This window comes from Pristis pectinata, chromosome 24, assembly GCF_009764475.1.
Source record: "Pristis pectinata isolate sPriPec2 chromosome 24, sPriPec2.1.pri, whole genome shotgun sequence".
NCBI classification, from domain to species: domain Eukaryota; kingdom Metazoa; phylum Chordata; class Chondrichthyes; order Rhinopristiformes; family Pristidae; genus Pristis; species Pristis pectinata.
In genome coordinates this window covers 23,771,334-23,788,090 of record NC_067428.1, presented here as the reverse complement: position 1 = coordinate 23,788,090, position 16,757 = coordinate 23,771,334, and the positions used below count along the sequence as shown (strand labels likewise).

Here is a 16,757-nt window from a genome sequence, read left to right as displayed (position 1 = left end):
TCACCACACCTCTAGGTGGTTGCAGGAGGTTCACCCTCAAAGTTTTTTGTCCGCAAAATGAGAAGTGGTTCCAGGTTCACCACGTTCATCGTATCGATAATGAATAAAAAAACTGAAGAAAGCTGAAAGAGGTGTCACCCATGGAGCAGGTTGCCAGGGAGGTATCTGTATGGACATGAATGCCCTCCTTGAATGCCAGAATTTTTGGATGCACTGCTCAGGAACCAAATGTTTCTTCTGGGAGTGAATACAAAAGTTCCATTTATCCAAAATGGAGGATTCCCCACATTCTGGTAGGAGTTTTTTGACTTCTGCAAAGCAAAATGTCATGTGTAGCATAGGTCAGCAGTGACAGCCTGAGGGGATCCTAAGGCAAGATCCCAGGAGTTAATGTGATCCTGACTTTGATTCTGAAAGCAACTTTTTTTTAATGTGTTCATTTTTCAAGATCTGGGCACCACTGGCAAGGCCAATATTTACTGGCTATCCCTAATTTTCCTTGAGATGGTAATGAAGAGCCTCTTTCTTGAACCACCACAGTTCTTCTAGTGAAGGTACTCCTGCAGTGTTGTTGGTTAGGATCTGGACCCAGCAAAGATAAAGGACGGGCATCAATCAAGGAACTAAAGTTGCCCAGAGCCCAGTTGACCTTATCAAGTCTTCCTTACAAACTTCTGGGATTGGTGTCTAAATTGGGTCAACTTGAAAAACCCTAATTCTACCTCAGACTATAATTCCCTCAACTTGCTATAATATTATTATGTTGTTTTTCTTTATTTTGTTGTGAAAATTATGTATAATTTATGTTAATTTAAGTTGATGTAATTTATGTCTGTCATGTTTGTAATGTACTGTGCTACTGCTGCAAAAAACTAATTTTCATGGCATTTATAGCCTCAGTATGTATGCCCACTGCAATAAACTTGAACTTGGATAAACTCGAACTTGGGAGAGGTGTCCCATATATTAGTCAAGCAAGAGGCTGACATAGTTGTGCTCACAGGATTGTATCTTACAGACAATGTACCTTACAGCCATTCTCCTTCATCACAATCCCTGGGTACATTTTGTCCCACTTAGGGCAGACCCACCAGAAGCAACTCAGAGCAACTAGCCATTGGAGTCCTCAACAGTGAGTTTCATGGCACCAAGTCAAACAAACCTCCACTTGCTTACCATCTACCATTCTCCCTCAGCCGATGAATCAGTGCTCCTATATAATGAACAATATAAAATTAAACACTGGAAGTAGCTGTAGCACAGAATGCACACTGGGTCAGCAGCTTCAATGCCTCCTACCAGGAGTGCTTGGTATCACCACCAGAGACTGAGCTGGTCAAGTAGTGAAGGACTTATCTGCCAGACAGGTAGTGGGTGAACCAACATGAGGAATAGGTCACTGACCTCGTCCTCATCAACTTACCTGTGACAGATGCATCTGTCCATGACGGCATTGGTAGAAGTAATCATTGCATGGTCCTTGTGGATTGATAACTCCCTCCACTATGCTGTGTGGCATTACAATTGTGCTAAGTTGATTTTTAGGGACAGGAATCATGAGTGTTTAGAGAGTCATAGTCTTATTAGGGATAGCCAGAATGGTTTTGTGATGGGCAGGTTGTGCCTCACGAGCCTAATTGAGTTTTTCGAGGAGGTGACAAAACAAATTGATGAAGGTAGAGCGGTGGATGTGGTCTATATGGATTTTAGTAAGGCGTCTGACAAGGTTCCCCATGGTAGGCTCTTCCTGAAAGTCACAAGGCATGGGATCCATGGAACCTTGGCTGCATGGATTTGAAATTGGCTTGCGCACGGAAGGCAGAGGGTGGTAGTAGATGGATCATATTCTGCCTGGAGGTCGATGACTAGTAGGTGGAGGGGTGGGTTTATAGATGACACGGAGTTTGAAGGTGTTGTGGATAGTGTAGAAGGTTGTCGCAGGTTATAACGGGATATAGACAGGATGCAGAGTTGGGTGGAGAAGTGGCAGATGGAATTTAATGTGGAAAAGTGTGATGTGATACACTTTAGAAGATCAAACTTGAAAGCGGAATACAAGGTTAAGGGCAGGATTCTCAGAGGTGTGGAGGAACAGAGGGATCTTGGTGTCCAAGTCCATAGATCCCTCAAAGTTGCTGCGCAAGTTGATAGGGTGGTTAAGAAGGCGTATGGTGTGCTGGCCTTCATTAATCAGGGGATTGAGTTCAAGAGCTGCGAGGCAATGTTGTGGCTGTATAAAACCCTAGTTAGACCACACTTAAAGTGTTGTGTTCAGTTCTGGTTGCCTCATTATAGGAAGGATGTGGAAGCTTTAGAGAGGGTGCAGAGGAGATTTACTAGCATACTGCCTGGATTAGAGAACAAGTCTTATGAGGAAAGGTTGAGTGAGCTAGGGGTTTTCTCTTTGGAGTGACAGAGGATAAGAGGCCACTTGATAAAGGTGTATAAGATTATGAGAGGCATAGGTAGAGTGGACAGCCAGCACCTTTTCCCCAGGGCGGCAATGGCCAATACCTGAAGGCATCCATTTAAGGTGAGTGGAAAAAAGTTTAGGGGAGATGTCAGAGGTAGGTTTTTTTTACACAGAGAGGGGTGGGTGCCTGGAACGCACTGCCAGGGGTGGTGGTGGAGGCTGATACAACAGGGACATTTAAAAGACTGTTAGTTCGGCACATGGATGTAAGCAAAATGGTTATGGGCTGTGTAGGAGGGAGGGGTTAGATTGATGGTGGGGTAGGTTTATATAGGTCGGTACCACATTGTGGGCTGAAGGGCCTGTACTGTGCTGTAGTGTTCTCTGTTCTAAATAGGATAGATTCAGAACAGATCTGTCAGCTCAAAACTGTGCATCCACGAGGCACAGGGATCGTCATCAGCAACAGGAATGTGCGTCGCCACAATCTGCAACCTCATGGCCCAGCATATCCCTTACTCAAGAGAGGAGAATAACCCTGGTTTAATGAGGAGTGCAGGAGGGTGTGCTGGGAGCAGCACCACCAAAAAGTAATTAGATATCAGCCTAGTGAAGCCGTGACACAGCGTGCTGAAGAGAATGCAATACTGAGAGCTATGTGATACCACGTGCAACAGATGGCCTGACCATTACTGAGACCCCTTCTGCAGATGGTGGTGTTCCATGCATCGGGAGATGCTTCCATGCACCTGCTGCCCTTGTCCTTCTGAGTGGTGGAGGCCATGGGACTTGGGTAGGTGCTGTCGGAGTGGATTGAATGAGTAACAGCAGAGCATTCTGACAGGGGCACATTCAGCAACCACTGTGCACCAGCGGTGGTGGTGGTGGGGAAGGGGGTTAATGGTTAGGGGGTGGATGCGCTCTGCCCAGCAAAGTGTCTTCACTGCCCTCAAACTCACCCTCACTTTTGGAAGTATTGCATCAGGGTCCTTGTTCATACATTCAACTCTTTGCTGCTCACTGCTGTAATATAGGAATTGTACATAACAGACGACTTCAAGTTCCTGGGAGTGAACATCACCAACAGCCTGTCCTGGGCAAATCATGTAGATGCCATGGCCAAGAAAGCTCACCAGCGCCTCTACTTCATCAGGAGGCTAAAGAAATTTGGTTTGTCCCCTTTGACTCTCACCAACTTTTACTGATGCACCATAGAAAGCATCCTATCTGGATGCATCACAGTTTGGTACGGCAACTGCTCTTCCCAGGACCACAAGAAACTGCGGAGAGTTGTGGACACAGCCCAGCACATCACAGACACCAGTCTCCCCTCAGAGTCTTTATCTCTTGTTGTCTTGGTGAAGCAGCCAGCATAATCAAAGACCCCACCCACCCAGGACATTCTCTCTTCTCTCCTCTTCCATCAGGTAGAAGATACAGGAGCCTGAGGGCACGTACCACCAGACTTAAGGACAGCTTCTACCCCACTGTGATAAGACTATTGAACGGTTTCCTTATAAAATGAGATGGTCTATGACTTCACAATCTATCTTGTTGTGACATTGCACCTTATTGTACTGCACTTTCTCTGTAGCTGTGACACTTTACTCTGCACTGTTATTGTTTTTACCTGTACTGCATCAATGCACTCTGTACTAACTCAATGTAACTGCACTGTGTAATGAATTGACCTGTACAATCGGTATGCAAGACACGTTTTTCACTGTACCTCGGTACAAGTGACAATAATAAACCAATACCAATATCAATACTCATGACCCTGAAATAAAGTCATCTCATCTCTCCCTTAATAGGCAACTTCTTAATTTTTCAACCATGACCCCTTGGTTTTATATTCCCCCACAAGAGGGAATATCCTCTCCACATTCACCCTGCCAAGACGCCTCAGAGTGTTTTGTTTCTGTTGTTCCCTCTCCACTCTTTCAGACTGCAGTACAGTACTCACAAGCCTAACCTTTCCTCACCCTTTCCTCATTAGACAACACAATGGGCAACCTAGATGGAAAGATTGAAGGTGGAAATTCATACAAGTCCTGAAAATGTTATAATCATGAGTAAACACCAAAGTGCCCATTTTGAAACACTCAACTACAGCTGAACTCAAAACGGATGTCAGAAATAGTCAGCAGGTCAGGCAGCATCTGTTGAGAGAGAAAGAAATGACTTTTCGTCCATTGCTGCTTAACTTGCTAAATATTCCCTGCATTAGCATCTGCAAAGTGCATTGCAGCAGTTCACCAAGGGTTCTTTGACATCTCCTCAAAAATGGATCACTTGGATGAGGGGGTAGAATGGTGGGTTGGAAAGTTTGCAGATGACACAAAGGTTGGTGGTGTTGTGGATAGTGTGGAGGATTGTCGAAGATTGAAGAGAGACATTGATAGGATGCAGAGCTGGGCTGAGAAGTGGCAGATGGAGTTCAATCTGGAGAAGTGTGAGGTGGTATGCTTTGGAAGGACAAACTCCAAGGCAGAGTACCAAGTTAATGGCAGGATTCTGGGTAGTGTGGAGGAGCAGAGTGATCTGGGGGTTCATATCCACAGATCCCTGAAAGTTGCCTCACAGGTGGATAGGGTAGTTAAGAAAGCTTATGGGATGTTAGCATTCATAAGTCGTGGGATCGAGTTTAAGAGCTGCGAGGTAACGATGCAGCTCTACAAAACTCTGGTTAGACCACACTGGTCGCCTCATTATAGGAAGGATGTGGAAACGTTGGAAAGGATGCAGAGGAGATTTACCAGGATGCTGCCTGGATTGGAAAGTATGCATTATGAGGAGAGACTAAGGGAGCAAGGGCTTTACTCTTTGGAGAGAAGGAGGATGAGGGGAGACATGATAGAGGTGCACAAAATATTAAGAGGAATAGACAGAGTAGACAGCCAGCGCCTGTTTCCCAGGGCACCAATGCTCAATACAAGAGGGCATGGCTTTAAAGTAATGGCTGGGAAGTTCAAGGGAGATATCAGAGGGAGGTTTTATACCCAGAGAGTGGTTGGGGCATGGAATGCGCTGCCTGGGGTGGCGGTGGAGGCAGGTACATTGGTCAAATTCAAGACACTGCTAGATAAGCATATGGAGGAAAGTAAAATTAGTCTCAGGTGAGGTTTAAAGGTTGGCACAACATGGTGGGCCGAAAGGCCTGTATTGTGCTGTATTGTTCTATGTTCTATGAGTCTCTTTCATGTATTGCCCAATTTCAAAACAAGTTTAAACTGCTACACTTGGAGTAGTTTCCCTTGGGTTCTGGGTTGAACTGTAACATACGTCCTGTTCATGTAAATCAAGAAACGTGTATATACCTGCCCTGTGAAACCATACTTAGTACTTAATGACCAGTCTCACCACACTAAATTTGGATATTAAATTATTTAGCCCTGAGGAACAGGGTCAATTCTGTAGAAGCATTGTTTCAAAAAGAACACACTTTCTTCCAGAAACGAAACAAATTTCCTTGCTTCATTTATCTATAATTAAACTTTTTTTTGCATCTGTACTTTGCTCCTATTTGTTTACAGCAACAAAATCCTTTTTTATGGGGAGGGGGAATAACTTATTTGGAACTTCATTTACAAACGACATGAATACATTTTTATGTACACAGAAAAAAAAGCTACGAGGCAAAATGCAGCCAAAAGGTTGGAACCCAAATGCAGCCAATGGGCGGCAGGGAGTGCCGAGGCCCCCACGTGGGTTGGGTCGGGCGAGCGGCGCTACCATTGGTTGGCTGGGGGCTGGTAATTGACTAGTTGCGGTGAAAACATTAGATTTCAGTCCAGGAAACCGCGTGTCCCTGATCTCTGCCGGTGCAAAGTCTTCGATCAGTCCTGCCTTAGTTTTCCTTTTGATATTTATTTACCAACTCTATTTTCTCTCATGCCTTTCCTTTCTTTTTCGCAAGGATTGCGGGTGATTTATTAATCTGCCTTTCTTGCACATCGGCCAGGAGGGGTAAAAAAAGTATCCGACGTTACTGACAGATTTATGAGCCAATTGCGAACCATCGCCTCAAGGCTACATGATTTGATCCCGGTAGAGAAGAAGTGCTTGTTTGAATTAGTCCATTTGAACAAAGGGATCCGGGGGATGTACAACATTGTATTACACCGTTTGATTGCAGCTTTTTTTTGGTGTGGGTTCTTATAATTCCTAAAGATTGCAGCTACCTGGACAAATTTTCTTCAGCAACAGAAATGTTTCCTCACAACCGCTCGTCGGTAAGTGACTTGATCTTTTTTTCCTCTCTAAATGGAAGGATATAGAGTCTGCTTCGGTACATCGCGACTGTCTTGTTAAACTGTGGCCTATTTTTCTCTCTCTCTCTCGCTCCCTCCCCCAACATGAAGCTAGAGTGCTACCGACACGGGGAAATGCTAATAGATGATTAGCGCGGCGTGTGAGCCTCTAATAGTCCATTGTGAAAGCCGCGTTTGCTATGTAAATACTTAAAAAGCACCATGGTGGGAGTTATTTCCCCCCTCTTCAGAGCAGCGCTTTCTCTTCTTCAAAGTGTCAATTTTTTGTGCTGTTGCTGAATTGCTTTGCTGGGCTCTTAACTCAAACTCCACACAAGTAACAACTGGAGAAAATGGAGATGCGTTGTCACTGGGGGAGGGTGTGTGTGTGTGTGTGTGTATGAGAGAGAGAGAGAGGGAGACAGGCGCCGGGCGGTGGATAGAAGCAGTCGGTTCTGAATACTATTTTTTTGCCCCTGCTTTTCGTGTGTGTTTTGCACCATACGGCGAATCGATTCGGGATCTTGGATTTATTTTGGATTCCGAAGACCCAGCACACCTCTCCTCTCTCGTTCCACAGCCCCTTTCACTTTAATCCGAGGTGGGGGGGGGGGGCATGTGCGGTACACGTGTGGGGCATTAAAGCGAGAGAGAGCCACAGTCGAATTACAGCGGATTGTTTACATTGGCATCCCGGGGGTAGCTGAGGTCAGATAATTCCGGGTGCTTGTCACTGAGCTGTCTGTGCAGGGCTTCACCCCCACTTCTTCCCCCCCCCCCCCGTCAAACCTTTTCCCCCACTCCTCCCCCCTCCCCACACACACACACACACACACACACCTCCCCTTGTTAGCTGAGTATATACAGAGCGCTGATTGTCACGCTTGTTTATTTTTAATATATTGGGAGTTTCTTTCGCGCGCGCACCCCCCCCCCCCCCGGGCCAATCTTTAAAGATCACAGACCACTCCTTAAACGCTGCACAGGCTAAACCTTGATGTTAGAGCAATGGCGAATATTGCGGTTTAAAAAAAAACTGACTTCCTTATTGGACTGAGCTCTGCAGAGAGCAGTAGTTGCCCGTCGTATTTGACCCTTTCCTCTAACTTGCCATTTATTTCAACCCTACTGGGATTGAAAGGTGTCTGTCTGCAGTGCAAATCTTCACTCTCTTCGGAGTGTCCTCCAAAGGTTTAACCGCGGTCTCGTATTTCTGATCGACATGCTTTCCCCTGGCAGTATAATCCAAAAATAAAGCATGTTTCCAAGAGAACATTGGCATCCGGCTCTACCTCCAGTGTGGGGGCCCCTTCCTTGTCGCTAAAAAAAGGTTGATTCTCTGACATAAAAGTACTAGAGAAGCAGGCATTTCACCCAAATAAATATTAGGAAGATTGAAGCCATTGTCTCCAGTCCCTGCCGCAAACTTTGTTGCACAGCCACCCACTCCATTCCTCTCCCTGGTGATTATCTGAGACTAAACAAGATTGTTTACAACCTTGCTGGCATATTTGACCCCGAGTTAAACTGGTGCCATTATTAAGGTTGCTATTTCCGCCTTTGTAGCATTGTCGGACTCTCCACCTGCCTCTGCTCGTCTGCTGTCTCTCGGTAATCTCTGGACCAACTCTTCTACTGCACTCCTGATTTAGTTCTGTTCTGTTTATGAAAACTATTGCTTGCATCCTAATTGACATTAAGCACTGATGCCCACCTTCCCTTGCTCACTGAACTTCTAGTTAAGCAACGGCGTGTTAACAAAATGCTCATGGTTTCAAATTCCTCCATGACCATGCCTCTCCATGTTTCTCTCATCGCCTCATACCAAGATTCTAAAATATCTATATTTCACCAAATCTGCATTCCTTAAGTATTTTAATTGTTCTGCCACTGATGACCATGCCTTCAGGTGCCAAGGCCCCATGGCTGGACCTTGCAGCCTTTCACAAGACAAGGAAGCAGAAGTAGGCCATTTGGCCCATTGAGTCTGCTCCAAAGAAAAAGGAAAGAAATCGGGGGGGGGGGGGGGGGGGAGTCTGCTCCATGAGCTAAAGGGGGGAAAAAAAACACTATTCCTTTCTAGCCCCATTTTCTGGCCTTATCCCCATATCCCTTGATAGCTTGACTAATTAGATATCTATCTATCTCCTCCTTAAACACCTCCAATGATCGGGCCTCCACTGCTGAACGTGACAAAGAATTCCATAAATTCACTACCCTCTGGCTAAAGAATTTTCTCCTCATCTGTTTTAAACCTGTACCCTTTAATTTTAAGATTGTGCCCTTTAGTCCTGGACTCGCCCACCAAGGGAAACAGCTTGGCCACATCTACTCCGTCCAGTCCTTTCAACATTCTAAATGTTTCTGAGGTCCCCTCTCATTCTTCTGTACTCCAGTGAGTACAGTCCAAGAGCCGACAAACGCTCATCATATGTAAGCCCTTTCATTCCGGGAATCATCCTCGTAAATCTCTTCTGAACCCTCTCCAACATCAGCACATCCTTCCACAGTATTCAAAATGAGGCCTCACTAGTGCCCCGTAGAGCCTCATCAACACCTCCCTAGTTTTATACACTATACCTCTCGAAATGAATGCTAACATAGCATTCGCTTTCCTTACTGCCGATCTGACCTGGTGGTTAACCTTTAGGGTATCCTGCACGAGTACCCCCAAGTCCCTTTGTACTTCTGTACTTTCAGATGCTCCTTACAACTTCCTACTTTGACTAAATGTTTGATTATATGCCAGGTACCCTCGTGTAGCACAGTGTCAAAATTTATTTGATAATACTGAGATGAACAATAAATGATGCTGTTGCAATGTTAAAGTCACTGAATTGCTTTTGACAGTGACTCCAAATATGTAAAAATAGATTTAGTCCTCTTGGAATCAGGGAGGGGAGGCAGGGTGAGGGATTAGGAGGCCATTCTGCCCAACTTTTTCTGCACTGACTTTTTTTCTTGAAGTGTTGTCCAATTAGATTCACTTCCCTTTTTCTCCCCAATACCTCTGTGGATTTGTTCTTTAACAGAATTGTCTAATTATCTTCTGATGCTTACGACACCTTTTACATTTCTTCCCCCATCAGCTTTCACATTTTAATTTTGTGAACCATGAGATCTTCCTGGTTTGTTGGCTCAGAGGTAGTGTTTATAATATCCTAAACTATTTCCAGTCTGGGATATTATTTCATATTTGATTTCCAAATGCATCCTTTTTGAGACATTATACCTATGTTCCAATGGTGAATTGAATGGTAAAATGATTAATATCCCACATGTAGCTTCCAGGTCGACTATTTCTCTTTTGTATTGTGACACCAGTACATGAGAACGTGTGGATTGCTGGAAGGCTAATGTGTTTCATCCTCTACCATCCTGGTAGTCACACGATACAATGGTAATGGCATTGTTGTCTGATCATTGACCATCAATCTCTGTCATTTTGTCTATGTTTGCCCCAGGCAAGAGACTAGGAAAAGCCCAATAGTAGATGATATGAAACCCACAACCTCTCCCTTTGTAGGAGGTGAGGGTGGATGATTGGGAAGTGTTTCAGTATTACTAAGTTTTTACATAAAGAGTGAGGGGCATCTTAAATTTTCTCCAGGGTTATAGATCTTGGGTCAATGGAGATGTTTAGTTTTACTTTGCAGTGAACAACATGGATGACAGCTTGCCAGATATAATGTCCTTAATCATAGCAGCATGTTTCAAGACACTTTATGGGGTTTGTCAAGCAAGATTTGACATCAAACCACACAAGAGGTTGGCTAAAGACTTTTACAGGGTTGAGGTGAACGGGTTTGCAAAGGGAGTTCAAAAGTTTAGCCCCTCGGCAACTGAAGGCAAGGCTGCCAATTGTAGACCGCAACTGGAAGAGATCTTGGAAGGTTGAAGGAAGTTGCATGTATGGAAGGATTTGAGAAATGGAAAAAGAATTTTAAAGGCAAAGGCAGATAAATGTTGGCTGTGTGGATCAATGTGTGTACTCCACCTGAACCTATTGTCTAATTTAAAATCTTTCTCAGTTGACCTGATATTGGTTATTGAGCTGCTTGCATTACAAGGTGATACTCTGGAAGACTAGTAGACATGTAACCTTTTACTTGTTGAGCACTTGAATCATGCTGAAACATCTCGTTCTGATGATAGTGTTCCTCACTTGCTCTCTTTGATTGTAAAGGCTATATAGTTGCAGCATCAAGAACTGGGGGTTGGCTAAAGATGGGTGGGTGGAGGGAATGTCAGCAAAGGGCTTCCTGGTGCCACTCTGAGGCCAACTTGCTGGTGGCTGGTCTGGAGGAGGAAAAGTAAGGTGGTGTCTCCTGTGTTGCATTTTGTCATGGGCAATTTCTTCATGGATATACTTGCCCAGTGTGGTTTTTGTGCATGTACTGCTTATACAGGATGCAAAATGCCAGTGTGAATGGGTGCCAACTCTGGAAACGTTGTTATGTAAACGAAACCATCTGGGGGGATTGAATGTATTTGCATGAAATGTGTGAATTTGCATGTGTTCAAAGGAAAACAAAGTTCAATAAGTTTGTTTTTAATCATGTGGTTTTATTTGAGTGAGTGAATTAATCATAAGACAGCCTTTTATCCATTCTGACGCTGTTTCTTTTGGTTTGCTTTCCCAAACTGGCTGCAAGAATTTGGTTTAGATACCACCCCTCTGCATTGGCTGTGCTCTCAGAGCTGTAGCAGTCCTCCATTGCCTTACTGATTTGTACCTATTTAATCTGGCCCACTGTTGCAGCTTTCCTACTGGTTACTGTCTTGAGTTTGATAAAGCTTTGGGCCTTCAATGGAACTGACCTTTCCTGAGCTAAAAGGAGACTTGATTTCCCTCCAGAATGTCCCCCAAGCTCTTGCATTGTCAAATGGCTGAAGAGATGTTCCCTTGTTGCCCTTGCATAACTTTTTAAAGACACTAATCCTTCACATTTTAGTTTTAAACACTTGGTATCTCCAAGTGCAACTCCACCTTCCCCTGTTGATATTAATACCTTCCTCACAGAGTGGTGAGGTAGAGACAGGTCACATAGGAGTGTTTAAAAGACTCTTGGATGGGCACATGAATATGCTGAGAAGGGAGGGATATGGTCAATGTGTGGGGAAGAAGGATTTGATTAATTAGGAGTCATTGGTTTAATTAGTTCAGCACAACATTGTGGGCTGAAGGGCCTGTCCTGTGCTGTACAGTTTTATTCATGGGGACAGCCATGCCACATATAAATCTACCTTTTTTGTAATCTGTGAGCTTCTATGTATCAGGCATTGGCTGATTGTGTCAATGATGGTGACATCATTGCAGCTCAGTCAGGTTTATCTATAAATGCACCTTTCAGCAAGAGCTGTTGGGCAATCATCAAATGAGGGAGACCAAGTTATTGTTTAATGTCTCTCCCCTTCCTTGCCCACATTGTTGATACCAGTTCAGTGAGAAGAGATCCAGGATGAAACCTGGGGCCTTCCACTTCATGTCACCTTATTATGGGTTTAAAAAAAAGTTTAGAGGGATGTGGGCCCAACAAGTGGGACTAGCTCAGGTAGACAACATGGTTGGTGTGAGTGGGTTGGGTCATAGGGCCAGTTTCTGTTGTGTATAACTGACTCTAATGTGTCATAGGGCACACCTACAGTGTAACCCAGGGGGGGAGCAGTTTACCAACCAATCCATGACATGTTAATAGAAATATTGGATTTTGGAAAAGCAGCACCAGTACTAATTTAATACTGGATTAACTGGTGAAAGACTTGACAAAAGCAAAAGGCCTCATTTGCATGATGTTCACCAGCCACTGCAACTCTTTTGTTACGAGTGCTGATTAGATTTTGTTCTCTGAAACCAAAACAGTGGACCCAGTGATCTGAAACTCAGTAGGTTAGATTTGCACTTGTTTTGCAGCAGGGTTGCATTTAGTGGTAAGAGATGAGTAAAGCTCAGTACTTAAGTAACGTGGCTTTCATAAGTACCCACTAGGATCAGCAGTTGTGCTTCAGGTATGACTGTGTAATATAACAGTCCTTTTTTCTGTTTTGGGGTATCTTAAAATTTTTGTTCCCTCCTGGGACATGAGGGCCAGTATTTATTGTCCATATCGTTTGCCCTCTGAATTGAATAGCATGCAGAGGGCAGTTATGAGTAAGCCTTGCTCATGGGTTTAGAGTTACATATAGACCAGACTGGGTAAGGGTGGCAGATTTTCTCCCATGCAGTGAACTAGATGGATTTTTCACAAATTGTCACCTTTACAGACTTTGTATTTTAGATTTAATTACTTGAATTTAAATTCCCCAGTTACAGTAGTAAGATTTGAACTTGTTTCCAAATCGATAGTGCAGGCCTTCTGGATGCAAGCCAAGTCTAAACTAATTGTACTTTTGTATTTTTGTTTTAAAGTGTTAAATTTGTGAAATGGGGCAAGTTGTAGACTGCTTGCCTCTAGGAGCAGGCCATGGGTTCAAGTTCCCCCTTCAGAAAATGAGCCACATCTTGGGTTTGCCATTTTAGCACAGTCCTGAAGAAGTGTGATAATGTTAAAGGTTCCAGGCGATTGCATGACACCACCCACACCTTTTCTTTTCCCCAGTAGGTGTTCAAAAGGAAGAAACCTGGGAATTTTTGCTGAATTATCTTAATCAGAAAGAGGGCTTGTTCTGAAAGAATGGTGAATGGGTGGGGCGAGGGAGAGCAAAGAGTTGATGTGGGTTTGATGGACTCCCTCAATGTGTGACTAATCATGATGCTTGCAGAGTTCTTAATCTAGAAATGAGGCTAGCATCCCAGTGTTAAGGAACTTCATGGTGCTTTGATCAAGTTGTTTGACCTTTGGAAAAGCCAGTCTGATATTGCCAGTGTCTCAACTTTGATTGGATTTAAACTTGGATTGGATTGTCTACCCACACTACAGTACCTGCTGGGAGTTGCTTCTGATTTATTATCAGCATCTATATTGCACAGGGCTATTTTTCTCAGTGGCTGGAGGCCCCTGTACATTGGTCTTGCCTCACAAAGATTTGTACCAAGCTTCAGTGCACCCCCTCCACATATAGTCCTACAGCTTGGAATGTGCCAGTCTGTAGCATTTGGTCACGTGCAACTCCTTCCACTGGAAGACTTGTGGACAGACCAAAGTGCATCTTTTGCCAAGCTGATAATCTTGCAGCAGCAGTCCATGCCTGTCTCAGTATGCAGTTGTGCAGGTCCTTGCTCTTGATGCCACCAAATGTTAAGTAACCTTAAAACCAGTTTGCAATTCTACATTTATGGTGGGCCCTGAAGGGCCTTCCTTGTTCTGTATGGTTCTATGGTAACCTGTATCCAACAATAGCAGTGATGAAAGGTGAATATATCAAGAACCTTACTGTTGTAGCATGTCAGATTTCTGTGCAGTAGGGTTGTCAATTGTAAACCACAAGGTTGAGGAGATTGTGCTTGCTTCTGTGCAATCTGAGTGAAAATGGTTGAAGCACTTGACAATATGGTATGGGCTTTAAAGTGAGCCTCTAGGGTTTATAGAAATGATTAGTAAGGTGTGAAACAATTGTCTTCAGCACTGCTTTGCTGCTGGTGCGGTTTTTTGTACTTGTTTTAATTTAGTGAATTCTCAATGGGCAAGGATGGAAACTTCCTTTTGAGGATAATGTGGCACAAGTGAATGAAGACAGTTTCCTCTGTAACTAAATGAGCAATTAATTTCTCCTAGTTTTGTGTTGTGGCTTTGCTATTTTGCCCAGGTGTCTGCCTTTTACGAGCATTGACGATTGAATTGGCTGTAGGTGGTGTCAAGATGGCTCGGATGTGGCCAGAAATGTGTCTCTGCACTTTTCCCAATGAGGGCAACTAAATAGAGCTCTAATCCATCAGTTTTAAGCCTCTTTTGCCCTATGCCAGTTAACTTTTAGGGTGTGTTCCCTTAATTCATTGTGGGTGGGATTGACTAGATTCCATTCTAATGATCCAAGGGATGAGTTCACATCCCAATATAGATGTAAGGGAATTTTAAATTCATTTACTCCTAATAGATTTGGAATACAATTTAAAAAAAAGTCTTATCAGTATTGGTGACAATGAAAATGTACTTTCCTTGCTCGGTCTGGGCCTATATGTGACTTCAGGTTCACAGACTTTGGTTGATGCTTTACTGCCCTCTGAAAAGGCCTAGTCTTTAATTCCGGGTTTTGTCCTAAGAATTTTGGGAACAGAACCAATGATCGAGAGGATGAGTTCACATCCCAACATGGCTAGTAACTCAGTTGAAGTCCAATGGGGACTGGATAGTAAAAATTCTGGTCTTCCTGTGAATGATCAATGAATTTTTTTGTTTTTAAAAAAAAACTTGCCCTGAAGTCTTGTTGCATGGTTTTAGCTGATACATTTTGATGCATTCAAGACTGATGCTGAAAATAATGCACTAAGTTGCAGTTCTAAAGCCCCTTTCCAGGCACCGCAATGTTTTCTATAGCCAGTTAAACAACTTTGAACGGTACTCGCGTACAGCATAGAAAGGGGCCATTTGGCCCAACCAGTCCACACAGTATTGCTAACTTAGTAGAACATCCTTTTGTCATTTCTCATCTAATGTATCAGGGTAACCCTCTATTCCCTGCTCCCCTCACACGAGTCCAATTCCACCTTAAATGCACCTTTACTGTTCATCTCAATCACTCCATATAGAAGCAGGTTCCATATTCAAACCACACTTTAGGGAATTCGAAGCAATTCTTTACCTGTTGCATTTTTTTTAGAATATGATGTTGGTTTGGTCTCTGGACATGCTCTTCCTCACACGTGGGAACATTCTGTATCAACTTTGTCAAAACCTTCCTTATTTTACAGACCTCTTTGGTCATCTCTCAACCTTATCGGAAGATGTGCATACCTTTTGTGTAACCTCTATCAGCCTTTTAAATCTTTGTGTCTTTCTCTCTTTTTATCCCACCACCTCCACCACTTTGACTTGCATCTTCCAAGTATTTTCATACCAAAATGTACTATTTCCAATTGATTGGTTGAACATTAATAAATTAGAAGGCTGGCAAGTAGTGTCCTCCCTGAGATACTCCTCAGTATTGGTTACTCCCCTCTCCCCACTACCTCCCTATGTGGTGAATAAGTGTTATTGCTCTGCTCCTGAGGAGAACTCTCATTCCAGCAGTATCTTAATTTGGGTTTCATATTTTCCTTTTGCTTCATTCTTAAAGGCTATGATGCCACAAGCCATTCCTAGACTAACTTCCTTTCTCTTGAATATTGCATGACTCCCATGCTGGCTTGTCAGCTAAACCAGTACAATACTCCCACTTGATGTGGGATGACCTACAGACTGTCTGCATGATTGTAAATGGGAATTTCTACCTCACAAGCTAGAATTTTGAGCTGCTTTAGAAGATACAGCACTGTCATATGATGATTCAGCAGCATTATTAATTGTGTGCAAACTTGAGATTTTGATCTCTGGAGTGTGATTACATTATATAAATCTCATTCTCTCCAGGTACCGCCATCCGCCACCCCAGCTGCCTCATCCCAAACTTTGAAATTCACCTTCCCAGAAACGTTGGATCGGATTAAGGAAGAATTCCAGTTCCTACAGGCACAGTACCACAGGTAAGGATGGATGGTCCTCTAGGGTTAAATACACTCAACCCATCTGTGTTACAAGCATTGTCTTGCAGCTGTTCTACAATGATTTGGCACAAGAGGGCACTGTTTTCTCATGCCATGGCTTGGAAATAATTTTATTTGCCAAACTAAGTCTGTGCTTTAATGAGGCAAAATATGAAGGTGATGCTGTTCCTCAAAATTCCACCCTCCCCCCACCCCCCATCTTGTGCATGTGGCTTTGAGAACAGATCAATTTATTTGGAGTGCAAAGTTCCTGACTTTGGATGCTTACTCTAGTTAATTTAAAAAAAAGAAATCTCAGGGTTGACCTTTTATTCCAGATCATCATTAATCTGTGCATGTAAAAGACAAAAAGGTGTTTGTTTTATTTTAGACCTTGAAGAGTTCTAGCATTATTTGAATGTACACAGCCCTTGTCTTATGACTCATCCATGTATGTCAGTCAAAGGGTTTT

General features: G+C 43.5%; 1 protein-coding gene across 3 annotated transcripts in view; it reads left to right on the top strand.

Annotated features, from left to right (window-relative positions):
* The first annotated feature begins 6,221 nt into the window (after positions 1 to 6,221).
* LOC127582363 (transducin-like enhancer protein 4) overlaps positions 6,222 to 16,757 on the top strand; it is a 182,993-nt gene continuing 172,457 nt past the window's right edge. For all 3 annotated transcript variants that reach the window (XM_052037533.1, XM_052037532.1, XM_052037534.1), the window contains exons 1-2: positions 6,222 to 6,648; positions 16,173 to 16,285. In XM_052037533.1, coding sequence (XP_051893493.1) covers positions 6,625 to 6,648; positions 16,173 to 16,285 — 137 coding nt within the window. In that variant the 5' untranslated portion in view covers positions 6,222 to 6,624. The remainder of the gene's footprint in view (positions 6,649 to 16,172; positions 16,286 to 16,757) is intronic.